Source organism: Sphaerodactylus townsendi, linkage group LG08 (genome assembly GCF_021028975.2).
Source record: "Sphaerodactylus townsendi isolate TG3544 linkage group LG08, MPM_Stown_v2.3, whole genome shotgun sequence".
In the NCBI taxonomy this organism is placed as follows: domain Eukaryota; kingdom Metazoa; phylum Chordata; class Lepidosauria; order Squamata; family Sphaerodactylidae; genus Sphaerodactylus; species Sphaerodactylus townsendi.
The window spans coordinates 85327250-85342652 of record NC_059432.1 but is presented as its reverse complement, the minus strand read 5'-3'; the positions used below and the strand labels follow the sequence as shown (position 1 = coordinate 85342652).

General features: G+C 51.1%; 1 protein-coding gene across 11 annotated transcripts in view; it reads left to right on the top strand.

The window, feature by feature from the left end:
• ZIC4 (Zic family member 4) overlaps positions 1 to 15403 on the top strand; it is a 40197-nt gene that overhangs the window by 11871 nt on the left and 12923 nt on the right. For 7 of the 11 annotated variants that reach the window (XM_048504975.1, XM_048504974.1, XM_048504976.1 and 4 more), the window contains 2 exons: positions 2057 to 2692; positions 7196 to 8812. In XM_048504975.1, coding sequence (XP_048360932.1) covers positions 2057 to 2692; positions 7196 to 7671 — 1112 coding nt within the window. In that variant the 3' untranslated portion in view covers positions 7672 to 8812. Of the gene's footprint in view, positions 1 to 1300; positions 2693 to 7195; positions 8813 to 10129; positions 13717 to 15403 lie in introns of those variants that run through there. The other 4 variants (XR_007245214.1, XM_048504972.1, XM_048504971.1 and 1 more) reach the window with 4 other exon arrangements.

Below are 15403 nucleotides of genomic sequence, written 5' to 3'. Positions count from 1 at the left end.
TCCGCCCCCCCCCCCGCCGCCCCCCTCCCCAGCGGAGAGCGCTGCTCCCGAAAAGAGACGGCTGGCTTCCCACAAGGGGGGCTGGCAGGGCGAGGAACGAAGAGTTTCCCACGGGGGGCAGCCAGCTTCGAGTGGCGCCGGTCTGCCGGTCTCCTTCCCAAGGCCGACGGGGGGAAAGTGGAGGGAGGAGATCCCATCACCATCAGCAGCAGCAGCAGCAGTGTTTCCGGGCTTCCCCTCCGGCAACCTCCCTCCTTCCCGATGGGGCAGATCGGCCTGGGCTCCCCCATCCCCATAAGCGGGAGTTTTCAGCAAAGTCCCCAGGCGGGGTGCTGCGCTGCCATCTCCCTTCCTCCTCCTCCATCTTGGCGGACGCTGCTGCTACAGGAAGGAAACGGGAAGGAGTCGCCAGCGGCCCTGGGGCAGCCCCACCGTGAACTCCGCCCGCCGAGCAGCCCCAGAGCCCAGCTCTCCATTCAGTCGCCGCCGAAGGGGGCAAGAGAGGAGGCGGCTGGAGGGCAGAGAGCCTGTGCCTACAAGGGAGTTTTGCAGCAGGGATTCAAGCCAGAACCAAGCCAGGGCTTCAGAGAGCCGCCGTAGGGGAGGGGGGCGGCGGCGGAGATGGCCGAGGGCCTCTCGGAGTGGGGGAAAGCGGCAGCCGCTGCCTCAGCCAGCCAGCCAGCCAGCCTTGCTTGCCTCGCACTACCAGGGCGTTGGCTCCTCTGCTTCCTCGTGGCCTCCGCTACTCCTTTGGCTGAAACCACTCAGTAGCCCTTAATCCCTCGGCTTGGACCAGGGAGACTTTCCAGCCGCCCTTAAACTGTCAGTTAAACTCAGATTTAAACAGAAAAGGGAAGAAAAAATGCGGGAAGTCAAGGCAAGCCCCAGACAGGCTCCAGTTTAGGAGGGGTGGGTGGGTTGCAGAACAACAGGAGGAGGAGGGGGAAGAGGAAACATCTTTTGAAAGAGGGGCAAAGGAAGGGGGCTTACAGCCTGGAGCTGCGTCTGCGCAGACCTCTCCGCGTCCTCTTCCTCCCTCCACGCCCTTTCCCCCCTTCCTAAATCTTTTCAGACTTCAGCGGGGACCTGTCATCGCTGACGTCGGTCAGGCGGCTTCGGCCAATCAGCGGCCGCCTTGATTGTTTAGCTCTCCGGGTTGGAGCCCGACTCTATGAAGCGCTATTCACTGGTCTCCCAGCGTCCTGCTGCTGCTTCTCAAAGCGTATGGGATTCCACGTAGGCATTAAAAAAAGGAGGAAGCCAACAAAAAAATAAAAGAGGAAAGGACAGGGGAGGAGAAAAGAAAGAAGAAGGTTGAGGGAGTGAAAGAAGTAAAACCAAAATAAAGCCAAGTAGCCCAAACCAAAAAAAGAATGGGGGAAAATCTTTGGAGGGGGGAAACTTTGGAAAAGTTTTTCCCCTCTCTCCCTTTTTCCTCTCTCTCCCCCCCCCTCGCTCGCTGCCCCCTCCCCGCTGTCAGGTGACTTTTAGAATTGCCGAAGCCTGTGAGCTGGGAGGCTTTGGGGGAGCCCAGGAATGGACTCTGCGGCGCTTTCCAAACGGAACCCTTCTCCGAAATTAGTAGGCTTGGCAGGGGCTCCTCCTCACCCCCTTCACTCCCCTCTGAACATGACAGGCTTCGCCGGGCATCCCCACTCCATGGTTCCCACGCACCCAGGGGAGTACGCTGCTGCGGAACCCCGCCTGGGGCTGAGCCCATTCCGGTCCGAACACCTGGGGAACCACCACCACCTCCTCCAACACCACTACCCTCATCATCGCTGCTCCGCCACCCTTAAGCTCAGCCCTGCCCCTCCGCCTCACCCCCAGCACCCCTGGGCAGGCCAAGCTGAGGTGGTGCCCCGTCCCAGCGGAGCCTGTGGCGGGAGACAGCCCGCAGCTGTCCCTTATGCAGTCCCGCACCCGAGCCAAGCTCTGACCGCAGGTAGGGATTCGTTCCTGTGCAGAGATCTGACGGGGCCCCCCATGCCAGGGCTCCCATACCCACAGTCCGTTGCCACCCGTTCTCACCCTGGCATGTTTCTCTCAACAACAGGTAGCTACCCTGGACACCATGCTCACCACCACCACCACCATCACCACCACCCCTCAGAAGCCGGGAGCCACTCGCTTTTTACTGGACTCCAGCAGGAGCAAGCCCCCCATGCGACTCCAGGTGGCCATCTGAACGGACAGATAAGACTGGGGCTACCTGGAGAAATGTACGCCAGGTCCGAGCCTTTCAGTCCAGTGGCAGCTTCCCGGACAGACCCTTTCGCCGCTTCTTCTTTCCACGGCTACGGGGGCATGAACCTGAACGTGAATTTAGCCCCCCACCACGGGCCCGGGGCTTTCTTCCGCTACATGCGCCAGCCCATCAAGCAAGAGCTCATCTGCAAGTGGCACGAGCTGGATCAGACGCCGAAAAAACTGTGCTCGAAAACTTTCAGCACCATGCACGAGCTGGTGACTCACGTCACGGTGGAGCACGTCGGCGGGCCCGAGCAGTCCAACCACATCTGCTTCTGGGAAGAGTGTCCCCGCGAAGGGAAGCCTTTCAAGGCCAAGTACAAACTGGTCAACCACATCCGAGTCCACACCGGCGAGAAGCCCTTTCCCTGCCCCTTCCCCGGCTGCGGGAAAGTCTTCGCTCGCTCCGAGAACCTCAAGATCCACAAAAGGACGCACACAGGTCAGTACGGAGACGACTTCCTTCATTTCCCTTCTGCTGAACTGGAGGTTGGGGCGGACGGGGTGGGGGGTTGGGGGTGTTGTCTGTTTTCCATACTATGCTGTTAGAATTAGAGCTATGGAAACTTGAGCTTTATATTTTTCCTGGATGGATTTCGACTTGCGTTTGTCTCTGTTTTTTCCCACTAGCTGGCTAGGGATTTATTGGGGAAGGGAGAGTTAAAAGCCATCGGAGGAGGCAAAAACCATGGAATGTGGTTTGCAAACGCGCAAAGGAGGAACGGACAATGGAAACTGCAACTTGTCTGCACAGTTTTGAGTGATGTCTCTGGGGTTGCCGCTTCGGCCATCTTCTCATGAGAAAAGCACAGCTGCAGGGCTCCCTGTTTTTGTTCTGTTTCATTCCCAATCCTCGGCTAGTTCCACCAGGCCTTTTGCTGCACGTGGAAAGAGGGGCAAAGGGTTTTTGGAACTCCAGAAGACAAGAGGGAGGGAGGGGAGAGAAAGAGCTGTCTTGGCCTGGCCATTTTCAGAGGTCATTGGCCAGACTTCTGAAGGGACCCGGGGTCCAGAAACATTTGTTAGTCCTAGTTAACACGGGAAGGCCCCGGACTCGAAGGGAAAGACCTCGCGGAAACCCCGTTTGACCCCAGCGAGTCACGAAAGCCTCCGTAGTGAATGAGACTGCGCCTAGAAAGTTTTCACACTTCCAGAAGCAGGCTGTGAAGTTCTACGCGACCACTGAGGTTTGCAGCCAGAGTTTGTAATTTGGCGGGCTGCTTCCTCCCCTCCTCCCAGCCGCCCCCTTCTTCCACATGTATTGCCAAAAGATAATAAATAATTCCTTTTGGAAAATGCGATCCTTTTCAGAGTGCCTGTGTTCCCTTCCCCTCCCCCCAAACACACACTCACACACACACACTGCCTTCCTGGCCAGCCTTATATACCAGTAAGGACACGACCTAATCCTGAGATATGTTTACAGTCCCATGCTTACAGCCCGGTTCTAAAACTCCAGAGCCCCAGAGTTGGTCTTCCCCTTGACTGCGATTCGTTTATTTTTTCATTCTCACATCAAACGTGAGAATCTGTAAAAGCGACAGGAATGCATTCAACAGCAACAAGACGGACTACAAACCCACCCCACCAACGCATCTTCGTGCTGGGGAGGAAAGGAGTCGCCAAAGCAGGTCCTCCCTTAATTGCAGCGTGTTTCTTAAGCAAACAAACTTTTACTGCCCCTTTGCCAGCCGCCCCCTTTGAAGTCGACCAAGCAGAAAATGGTCAGATTCTTGGTAAATTTGACCTACATCAGCGCAACCGGCTGAGCACAGGAGAAAGATGCCGGTTGCATCATTCAAACTAGTTTACGTTAAGGATCCTTTTCCTTGAGCTTCTCCGGCTAATTAATTTCTTTCTGTCGTGGGGGATGGACGAGGGATGGCGGCGAAATCCTGCAGGCCCTTTTTTATTATTACGATGCAGCATTTTTTTTAAATGAACCACCCCTCCCCTAGATCCTCAAACCCAAATGTTTCTGAAAAGGCAATAGAGCGATCTACAAATTATTCATGAGCACCGTTCTAGATTCAAACGAGAAAATAATTGCCTCCTGAAATATGAATGGCATCGTGATTCTCTGAGCCTAAGCGAGCAGAGAGTGGGTTTCTGGAAAAATTCAGCCGGAGAGGGGGGCAGGAAGAGAGGAAGAAAGGGGGTGGGGGAAAGGGAGGCTAATTCTCAGTGGCGTGAGCCAGGTCGAAACGGGGAAAGCAAAATCATATTCTTACCATGAGAGCTGACCAGAGAGGACAATAGTGACCAAGGTGTGTTTAGGCCGCAGTCAGAGAAGGCAGTTTTAACGTGTAATTTATAGCGCCAGCTCTGGCAAGCTAAACCTTCCTCCTCCCCCCCTCCCCACCCTCGAGAATTTTGCAAATACTTTAATCCAGCCCCAGAGTCGGGAGGATTATGCTAAAATCTCCAAACGGAATGCCTTGGACTCAACAGTCAGGCCTCGGAGAGCTACAAGTGTCGGTAGAAAATGGCGGTGCAGAGTCTTCGATCGAGCTGGGTGCTGTTTTGCGTTGAGGGGCGGGGGTGCTTGGTCCCCTTCTCAATTCGCCCGGACAGATCTATAGCAAATGGAACATGTCAGAAAGATAGGTATTAAAACGCACACACACACACCCCGAATAATAATTATTTGCATACAGGAAATCCTTCCTTTTGACCGGGCACTCTTAACCGAGCACCTGTTCTCCAGACGCTGGAAGAATGCCTTGCAACCCAACGATGAAAAGGCTTTCCTTCATTCCCCCCCTCCCCCATTAACGTGCAAAAGAGGTTAAAAGATGTTAACCTACCCCCACCCCCACCCCCGGAAAAATGAGAAGCCGCACCAGGCCCAGCCTTACCTGAATGTAACTCACGGTCGCTGGCTTTATGAGGGCAGCTGGCCCCAGGGCCTCCTAACTTACCGCTGGCTTGTGCTACACCAGTCCCCTTGATTTGTTATTTCAGCTGAGGAGCGGAAGGTCAAACTGTGTCTTTACCAGCAACTATAATTAAAATGCTTAAAGAGGCATCAAGATTCAAGGATGATCTGATATATTTTTTCCTCCTTCCAAATACAAATGAGTCAATATCCTTCTTGGCATGCACACCAAGAATCTGGCGGGTATCTTTCGTGTGCAGAAAGCACGGTCCTTTCTCTAGGCCTGCCCTTGATTTCTTTTTGGGAGGGAGTCATATTCTTGAAGTTTGCAGTTCCAGTAGCCATTTGGGGGGGGGGACCCCTTTATCAGCCCCACTTTCTAGACGCAGTTACCTCACTAGAAAAAGAAATAAATGGTTGGCTACCCTTCTCTCGCTTTTGAAAAGCATTTTGTCTTGAATATTCAGTGGATACTTTATGATGGGCAAGGTCGCCTTTAACAAAAAAAATCGTGTTTTTTTAATTCGGAATGGGCCCTCTGGCTTCCTTATGGAAGTCATATTTAAGTCACATCCCGCAGACAGATCTACGCACTCAGCTCCACACACCTCTAACTATTTGGGCCCAGAATGCTTTGAAAACCCACAAAATATCTCGCGTTTCATTCCCCATCTCAGTCCCTTTCTGTGGCATCTCGTGTTCTGGGCGTCTTTCGTACACCGAGCATCGCTCTCCTTGTTGATTTTTCAAAATAATAAAGCCTTGCCCCGTAGAGACTCCCTAGCACGTGGCTTCGGCGCGTATGGCTTTATCAGTCACAAAATCCGGCCCTCGGTATCAAGCGTACAAACACCTCCCGAGTAGCTTTCCTGAAAATCGTGTTTTCTCCTTCTCCCTGACCCCTCCCCCCCAAACGCGATCCCTATGCAGATCAATTCAAACCCGTAAGTGTCCTGCTATTGACCTCAATGCCCTAGTCCCTGTGGTCCCCCGGCTAAATGCGCCCCTTTATGTTCCTGACTGCAGATCCCGCTTGATAGCGAAAGCTTGGCCTAGTCCCGTCTCCTGTGCAGCCCATAACGTTAAATGTAACAATAAGAAGGGATGTCGCCGGCAGAAAGATCCATCTGGAGTTTAAATCATTCTTGGTGTTAAGAAGGGGAAGGTGCCCCATCATAGCTGTCTCTTGCTTTTGTTCCGGGTCCTTCTTCCAAGGAATTCATGGCACTATATATTGTTCTCCAAGTCTATTTTTCAGATGTTCCTCCTTCCCGCCCCCCACACACGCACATCGAAGAAAGGTTATGGATTAATACTTCTGTCTGAAATGTGAAAAACGTGTTTCAGAAATAAAACACACTGAAAGTTACGTCTGAGATCTCGACAGTACGCCATATTCTTAGGCATGGCCTATCTTGGGGTTAATTTTTCCGCTTCCGGTTTGCAGCATTTCCTGCAAAGACCATTCTAACCTATGGTTTGCAGAAATGTAGGCGGGAGTGGGGAAGGATTAGAGCTGAATAGACAGGAAAGCAAAATGAGTGTTGCGCTAAAGGACCAGGGAAGCTTGTGGACACCTTCTGCAAAAGTTAGCCAGGCGTGTGGGAAAGCGTGTCAGCACGAAGCCCCAGAATCCATTGCTAGGAGTTGGAATGAAATAGCCAGCAGTGCAGTAAAATTTGGTAAATTGGGGGTGTAGGGATAAAGGTGGGATTTGCTGTAGTGGAATAATGGTCAATGCGAGACGAATTAAGCAAACTGAAATCAGCCTCGATTCAGTGATGGACGAAGGGAGCAGGGCAGATATATTTTTGACCCCAGTTGGAGAACCCTCTCCCCACCTAGGCCTTGGATTTAAAGGTTTTTGGCCAAAGAAGCCATAGATCTTCGTCTCCCGGAAGGAAGGGCGTTGGAAGGGGCGCTGTCCGGGGTAAGCCCCTGCTCTCTGAGCTGAAGATGGGTTCACCTCACCTCCCAAGGCGAGAGGGTTCCTCCAGGGTTTCTGATGGCCCCTCCCCCCGAACCCTTTCCCTAACCCGAGTCTCCCGGCATTGCCTTCCCTTGCAGGAGAGAAGCCCTTCAAATGCGAGTTCGAAGGTTGCGAGAGGCGCTTCGCCAACAGCAGCGACCGGAAGAAGCATTCCCACGTGCACACAAGCGACAAGCCCTACAACTGCAAAGTGCGAGGCTGCGACAAGTCCTACACACATCCCAGCTCCTTGCGGAAGCACATGAAGGTCCACTGCAAGTCCCCTCCGCCCAGCTCGGGCTACGAGTCGTCCACCCCGTCGCTGGTGTCGCCCTCGTCGGACTGCGGCCGGGACCCCCCTCAGCCTCAACCGCCGCCTCCTCCTCCAGCCGCCTCCTCCTCCTCCTCCTCCTCTTCCTCCTCCTCCTCCTCGCAGGCCGCGGCCAACCTGAGCGAATGGTACGTGTGTCAGAGCACAGCGGCCAGCGGCATCCCGACTCCACCCAGTAACTCTCCGTCGCCTCATCCCGGAGAGGCGGCTTACACGAACTGCGAGCCCCGGCCCGCTTACTAAGGGCAGCACCGTAGGACGGCCGGCCGCTGGCGGGACTGCGGGGCGCTTCGCGGGGGGCCGCCGAGCCTGGGCGCCCACTGGACGGAGGACTGGTCGGGTCTCGTGGGAGGGGCGGGGGAATCGACCCTCGCTCGGGCGAACAGCTCTCACCCGCCTCTCCCCACCCCACCCCCAGGCACCCTTGATCAGAAATGCTGCAGGGGCCACAGGAGAGAAGATACACTGTAAAATACTTCCCCCTCCCCTTTTGTATTTATTAAGGTGTCAAGCACACGAGACGGGAGCTCGCCCTCTCGCGCCCCCACCCGTCTCTCTCTATCCCCCCCCCCCTCTGTTTTCTTTAAACTTCTCCTTCCTGGGACAGGCGCCTCGCACCATCTCCTTCCCTCTACGTTTACAGAGGCCTCGGTCTGAATTGAGCCCCCTCCTTTTTTTTTTATCAATCAACCAAAGTGTTTTAATACGGATTTCTAGATGTACGCTGCAAACGTCGGTGCTGGTACTTTGTGATAGTGTCGTCCTGGACTCTTTTTATTAGCCCACTGTTTAAAGGTCCCCCTCCCCTTTCTTCTGGCTGTGCGCGCGCGTGCGTTTAACAAGAGGGATATAAGCATCTATAAATACATTGTTACCGAAACTGTAATACGGATAGACCCATTGAATGGTTTGATTAATTTACCTGTTCAGTTGACATTTTTGGAAAGGAGTTCCGTTCTGACCCCCACCCCACCCCAAAATATTCATGTTCTTCCCACTAATAAAACAAGGCCAGGTGTGGCTTAGACTGACGGTACATTTTAGTCTACACGAGCTTTAAATATATAAACATATTTTCTTGGACTTTCTGCTCCCTCCCCCCCCCCCTTATTTCTGTTGAATTGTGATGACTTGTGATTTCTTAGTGGATGGAAGGTGAGGTCCATATTAACTGGAGTGTATGAGTGTGTATGTGTGTGTGTGTGTGTGTGTGTGTTACAGGTGACGTCACTGTGGTTGGGGTTGTCCAAAAGGACTCACTACTTTCAAACGCACAACGTTTGTTACGCACAATAATAATTCAAGATACGAATTCTTTTCTCTCCTTTTCCCTTTTCTCTTTTTTGTAACGCAAAAAAAATAAAAATGGTTTTCAAATCTTGAACATCTCTAGATGTCTTTTAAGCTATTCTTCTTACAGACTCGGTCTGTTTTGGGGTGGGTGGGGGAGAATATCTTTTTGACTGGCACTTGTGAACCCCACCCTATAAGGGTTGTAGAGCTCAATCCTGTGTGTTTTTACTAAGAAGGAAGTCCCAGAGTATTCCGTCGAGCTAACTCCCAGGTTAACGCCCATAGGTCTGCAGACTAAAGAAATCAGGCTGCAGCCTAAACATGTTATTTATTTATTAAATCCTGTTTCCATGGATCTAACTTATAGACAGTGTATTTAGGCATCTGGAGCTTATAATTTTCCTTGCCATAGAGACTGTGTAGCAGAAGGATTCTCCAACAGTCCTTCCACGCAGCATTGTACATCCCCCAATCCACAGCCTTGGGTTACTCATTAGCGGAAATGGTTCTCCTGAACATTTGGCTACCACACGTTCCATCCAGATCTCTCCCTGAACTTTCAGGAGTCTTTTCTGACACAGCAAGTCCCCGTGCATGTGTGTTCCGGAGTCAATACCACTGTGTTCTACCAGACATTCCCTATGCAGCGTCGATTCGGTGGCTCGGATTTCCGGTGAGGCACTTGTCAACAATACGACCCTTTGAGAATACTTTCTTGGAAGTAGGCCCTGTTGTATAGACTTCGGTGGGACTCTGAGTGGACTAGTTTAGGACTGCCATATTAGCCCGTCCCTTCCTCTTATAAAGGTCAGCCAGCCAGCCAGCCAGCCAGCCAGCCAGCCAGCCAGCCAGCCAGTCAGTCTGTTCTTTCTGTTAGGAGTATCTTCAAGGACCCTGGTCTCATCCTTCACGCTATTTCAGTCCACGCATTGAACGGATCTCCCGGTTAACGGGAAGAATAGGCCAATAAAGAAACATACCTTCGACATCCTAAAATCTAGACCAGGGGTAGGGAACCTGCGGCTCTCCAGGTGTTCAGGAACTACAATTCCCATCAGCCCCTACCAGCATGGCCAATTGGCCATGCTGACAGAGGCTGATGGGAATTGTAGTTCCTGAACATCTGGAGAGCCGCAGGTTCCCTACCCCTGATCTAGACAGAGGGAAGGGGGAGGGGAGGGGAGGGGCCCCTCTGAACCGAGACGAAACTCTGCGCGCATCTGCGAAGGTACGAAGGCTAGAAGAGGAGCTGTTTCCACCTTGCCTAGAGTCTGGGCTTCCCCCCTCCCCTGCGCTGACCCCACCTCCACCCCCGCCTTTTCTTCTTGATTTCTTTCTTTGCAGAAGCGTTTTTTGTGGGGGGGCTGTGCAGGCTAATCACCTTTAATTTTTCATTTGCTTATTACAGATGTCTGTCCCGTTGCTCTCAAGGTAATCTAGACAGAGGCAGCTGAAAAGCCCCGCATCTCATGCCTTAGACATCAAAGAGGGCTCTCACAATGCAAGTATTTCTTCGCAACGGTGAATCTTCACGGTGAGTTAAGATTTCTAAAGCAATAGGCAAGTCATACTAAAAAGAGTGAAAAGCGAAGTCTGGAGCCCGTCCAGCCTTTTCACGAAGGACATAATATTTACGTCTAACACATTCTTTTTTTAAATCCCCCCTCCGCCCTTCACGCCCCTCTAGTCACAGTCTTTATTTTAAGAACATACACCCCCAAACCTTCCTGCTCGCCTTCCCTTTCCCCCCATTTTACTTTGCTGTCTATTTATTTGCATTTTTGTGTTGGCGAGGGACCTGGAAGAAATCGTTTTCCTCGAATTTCCGGGGCAAGAGACAGAAAGAGGAGAGCCGGCCAGGGGGAAAAAAAACAAACCACGCGAATTGGGAGGGGGGCTCTTGTTCCAAGCCCCTCATCAGAATGGATAAGAATGTCAGGAAGAACAAGGGGGCCGCTTGAATCGCCGCCCGTCCGTCAGCTCGCTTTTGTTTTCTCTTCTGGGCCGCGATCAGAGACGGCCTTTGGGATTTGATGGCGACTTTTTTCCCCTCTTTTCTAAAGGCGAGGAAATGGGTTTGAAGGAGGGAAAAGAAAAGGAGAAAGGTCTAATCAAGCCCGGCCTTGTTCAAAGGCTCTGATTTGGGGTGGGGGGTGGGGGTTGAAAAGTGTGAGCTTTACGGTGCATCAACATGCCACGTTAGGATCGCTATGGTAATGAGCGGAGCAATAGCAAGAGCCGCTGAAAAGCAGGCACACTCCATTCGAGACAGTCTATTAAGATACATTTGCGCTGACCTTTGGTTTCATGCTAGCTTAATACATTCAAGCTGCTCTTCCTCGGAGATGGACTTCCTCCATCTCGCCCCCTTCGCCTTTCCTGGCTTCTAAGGGAGGCTTTTGTTAGCGCATCTTGGGCCTCTGCGATTAAGAGACCCAAAGAGGGAGGGGGCGGCGGCGCGGGGAGAGGCGGATGAATGTTTTACATCCCTGGAAAGCGGTGGGACTTCAGCATCCTCTTATTTCAAAGCAGCCGAGCCAGTGGGAATAGGATTACTCTCGAGCAAGTCGAGCCGATTGAGCAGCCGGCACGTTTGTTTGCTGACCAGTTCCCCAAACTGGCCTCCTGTCCCGCTGCATTGCCCCCCCCCTCAAAAAACCTACACACCTCCCTCCAAGAATCTGCCAATGAACTGTGAACCTGATTTTCCCTTTCTGCGGTTGGCAGTCCCTTTTCGACAAAAGTATGAGACTGACTTAGTTCAGGGGACCGAGAGTGTTGTCAAAGTAGTGACATATATGCCTGTTCATTTCCCTCCTACACACCACTTATGCATGCTTACTGTATATGCAGCCACTGTGCTGGAGGAGGAAGAGGACGTGGAAAGGGGCGCCAGTGGGGTCCGGTGGGCTTCGAGGCGATCTTTTGAATGCCTTGGATGGTCCAGTCAAACAAACAAACAAACAACAAAGAAAGAACCGGCCGGTGGAGTGTGTAGCTCAAGTAGCGGTGTTAAACGTTTTCCGGGGATGCGAAACTTGACACTCGCAAGTCTAGGCCACGGGCGATGGGCCACGATTCCGGGAAAGTTAGAAGTCCATGTTCCAGTAATTGTCTTCTTGTTTATTTTATCCAAGTACCCCTCTGAATAGGGGAAAAATAAACACGCTGGCAAAAAAAAAAAAATTTCAAACAGTGGAGTCTTCTTTAGTGCCGGCCCTTGTGGCTGAATTAAAAAGGATGGTCCAATTTCTATTGAGCTGAGAAATCTTTGAAGTGGGAAGTTATTATCTGAGAAATTCCTTGTCGTCGCCCTAACAACGCTGATGAAACATAAAAAGGTTCTTTGTCAGCGATTTGTTCTCCTCTCTGTCAAATTCCCCCTGCCCCGTTCTGTGGGACCGTTTCCAAAGAGATGAAACCAAACTTCTTAAAAGATAACATTGGGATGGAGACAGAAAATGCTGCAGCGCCCAGTCCTAGACATGCTTCTATCTATGTCCTTCTGCCCGCCTCTCTAGGCACTGTGGGAGAAGAGAGAAGCATCCCTCTTTTCTCATCTTCTAGCTCCATGTTCCTTCTGGGCCTTTCTTTTTGGAACTTGTTTGTTTGTTTGTTTGTTTTTCCTGGCGAAACCATTTCCTTCTAGGCAGGTTCCAAATCCTTGTCAGCTACACATCGGCCGTTAACACCAAGTCTACAACTTCAGGGCCACCCTGACTCCCCACCCCTACCTCCCAACCCCAGCGTAATGAGTGCAATCCCACACACGAGTCTTTATACCGGCTTGGCTAACGTTAACGCTGGAACCACATATTAAAAGCACGTTTCTCCATTGCAATGCACTAAAACGGTTCCGCCTTCAAAGCGATGGCTTCCATATGTTGCCATGTTTTATTGTCAGCGGCTGGGAGGGAAGGCATAGGCGGCCCCTGCTTGGGTTCCTCAAATGAGAAACGCAACAGTCGGCAATTAAAGGATGTCCTGGGGTGGGGGTGGGGCGACACGTTGCGCATCAGTTTTGAATTTCTGGAGACTTTTATGGCCCCGCTTCCCTCTAAAAGATGGCCTCGTTGCGTGCTGCTTGGAGGCCGCCACGTGCTGCGAAGCCGATGGCCGGTGGATTGTTGCAGGCTGTTCAGACAAGTTCGGGCACAGGGCCCCCATTTTATGCCCCTACCTGAGAACGGTAATGCACAACCAGTCCGATTCGGTGACCCCGAAACAGCTGTAATATCAGACAATTGCACTGACAACCCACAATCTGTGGGACAGAGTGACACTGAAATCCAAAGCTTCTGTTTCTTCTTCTTCTTTTTGTTGTTGTTTATATATCATGTTTGTTATCGGAGTGATAATCCCTCGCCTTTCAGTGGGATTTCCTGGAATCCTAACCATTTGCAAAGAAACATCCCCCTTCCAATGAATAACTTCCGTCCGTTTGGGCGTGAGTTCAACACTGTCTGGCTTTAAACCGTATGGGGGTGGGGGGAACCTTATAAAGACAATGGGTGCATTTCACAAAGATACGATTTCAGACTAATTTTACCAGGCAAAGGGCGTGATGATCCCAGTTTAGCTTTAAACTCACCTTGGTGTGAGGAACCGGTCTATTTCAAATGTGTATGGATTTCTTGATTTGGAAAAAAAAGAATATTTGTACACATTTCTGGTGCTCTTCCTGTGTCGCCTTTTTGTTTCATTGACGAAATTCGCTGTCCCTTTTTACAAAGACGAATTCAAAATATGTCTGTTTTTATTTTACTGTGCCACTTTTGAACGGGTCTGTGATGTAAAAAACGCAAAAAAAAAGCAATTATTTGCAATTGCCCAAATGTATACAACGGGGATAATTTGGTCAGTTTGTGACAGGGTGGTAGGACATAATGCATATGTTTTATATATAATTGGCCAAAACACTGTTAATATCTGAACAATCAATTATGTTGGGGGGGGGGGAAAGTGTACTTTTAAAATAAAGACCCTCTTGAAAAATTGTGCTACTCGCTTCCTTGGGTTTACATTCATCTTAACTTTTCTCTTTCTCGCTCCAGTTGCTTCTGGGAAGAATCAAATATTTTCTGGGCTTTTAATAGCTGTGTAAAAGAGAATGGATTCTGGCAGGGGAGGGCTGAAAAGCTACTGGCTGCTGACCCCAAAAAACAAACAAACAAAAAGTCACACAGAGAAACTCGTCTCGCTCTACCCTTAACAAACATTTTCCGAGTGGTGGCCTTTAAAACTGTGTTGAAATGATTGACTAAAATCAGGTAATGGTGATAACCAACCCGTTTCCGTGTGAATGGTCCGTAACGAGCGAGCCCCCTCCCACTATTCCCTCCCCCGCTCTACCGTACATCTATCTATCCGGCTCTCGTGGCTGTCGATACCTACTGCGTCTGGGCGCGCATGCGCGCTGACTGAAGACAACTTGGATGCTGCCGCCGAGCGCGCTCAGGATGCTTGATTGTCTTCTGCTGGGAAACAGAAGCTGGAGGCGGGCTGAATGCGAAGTACATGGATCGAGGTTTCAGTTATTCCTTTTTAAAGAGGTCGTTTTTGTTTCTAGGTGTTCAGAAAGTGTGGAAGGATGGTCTTTAGTCAGCAAGCGAGTCAGCTGTAGCCCATCCTCCACCGAATGAAGCATGCAAAGTAAACTTAGGACGGATGGAGGGAAAAGGAGCGCAGGGGCAGGAAAGGTCTTTCAAAGGGCTCCCAATGAGAGAGACAAGTCTTAAACTACAACCGATCGGAACTGAACTTCTCAGTTTTTGTTTCTGCTTTTTAGAAGCCCAGAACAGCCACACCTGCTTCAAAGTCAGTGGGATTCCGTCCCACTATCAGCTTGAACCCAAGAGAGATCCGGCGTCTGACTTCGGCCCCTTTCTGCACATGCAGAATAATGCACTTTCAAGCCAGTTTCAATGCACTTTGCAGCTGTTCAGGATAGCAAAATTCTCTTGTAAACAATTGTGAAAGTGAATTGAATGTGCATTATTCTGCATGTGTGGAAGGGGCCTCCCAGAGCCAGCCCACCCGGCCAACTTCCCAACTTGGGTATGTGAGCCTGTCGATTTTGCCAGATGGAGGTGCTGGCTCCTTATGCCCGCAGACTAGAAGATGAAAAAGAGTTCGGATTTATACCCCCCCCACCCCCTCCCCCCACACCACACACTTTCTCTCCTGTAAGGAGACTCAACGGGGCTTACACTTTCCTCCCTCTCCACACAAGAAATCTTGTGAGCTAGATGACTCCCGGAGAGTTCTGAATGAACTGTGACTAAACCATCCATCAGGCTTCATGTGTAAGAGTGGGGAAATAAATCCAGTTCACCAGATAAGAGTATGCTTTTTAGGCGGAGGAATGGGTAATCAAATCGGGGGCTTCACACTAGAGTCCACCTGCTCTTAACCATTCCACCGAGCTGGCTCTCAGTAGCCTGGTGGCTTTCACAAATGGGTCTGTAGCCACTGACAGTCAGAGAAAAGAACAGGGGGGAAAGGAATGGATGAAGGAGAAAACATAGAGGGGTTTTCGGATGACTGGACATCCGTAAGCTCTAACGCAGATCAGACCCAAGGAACTCAAGCAGCCCTACTTCCGAGGAAACATGTATTGGCCCGGGAGATGGCTTAGACAGCCTGCAGTGATGCAGAGAAATCCTGCCTGCTGTAGCCCTCA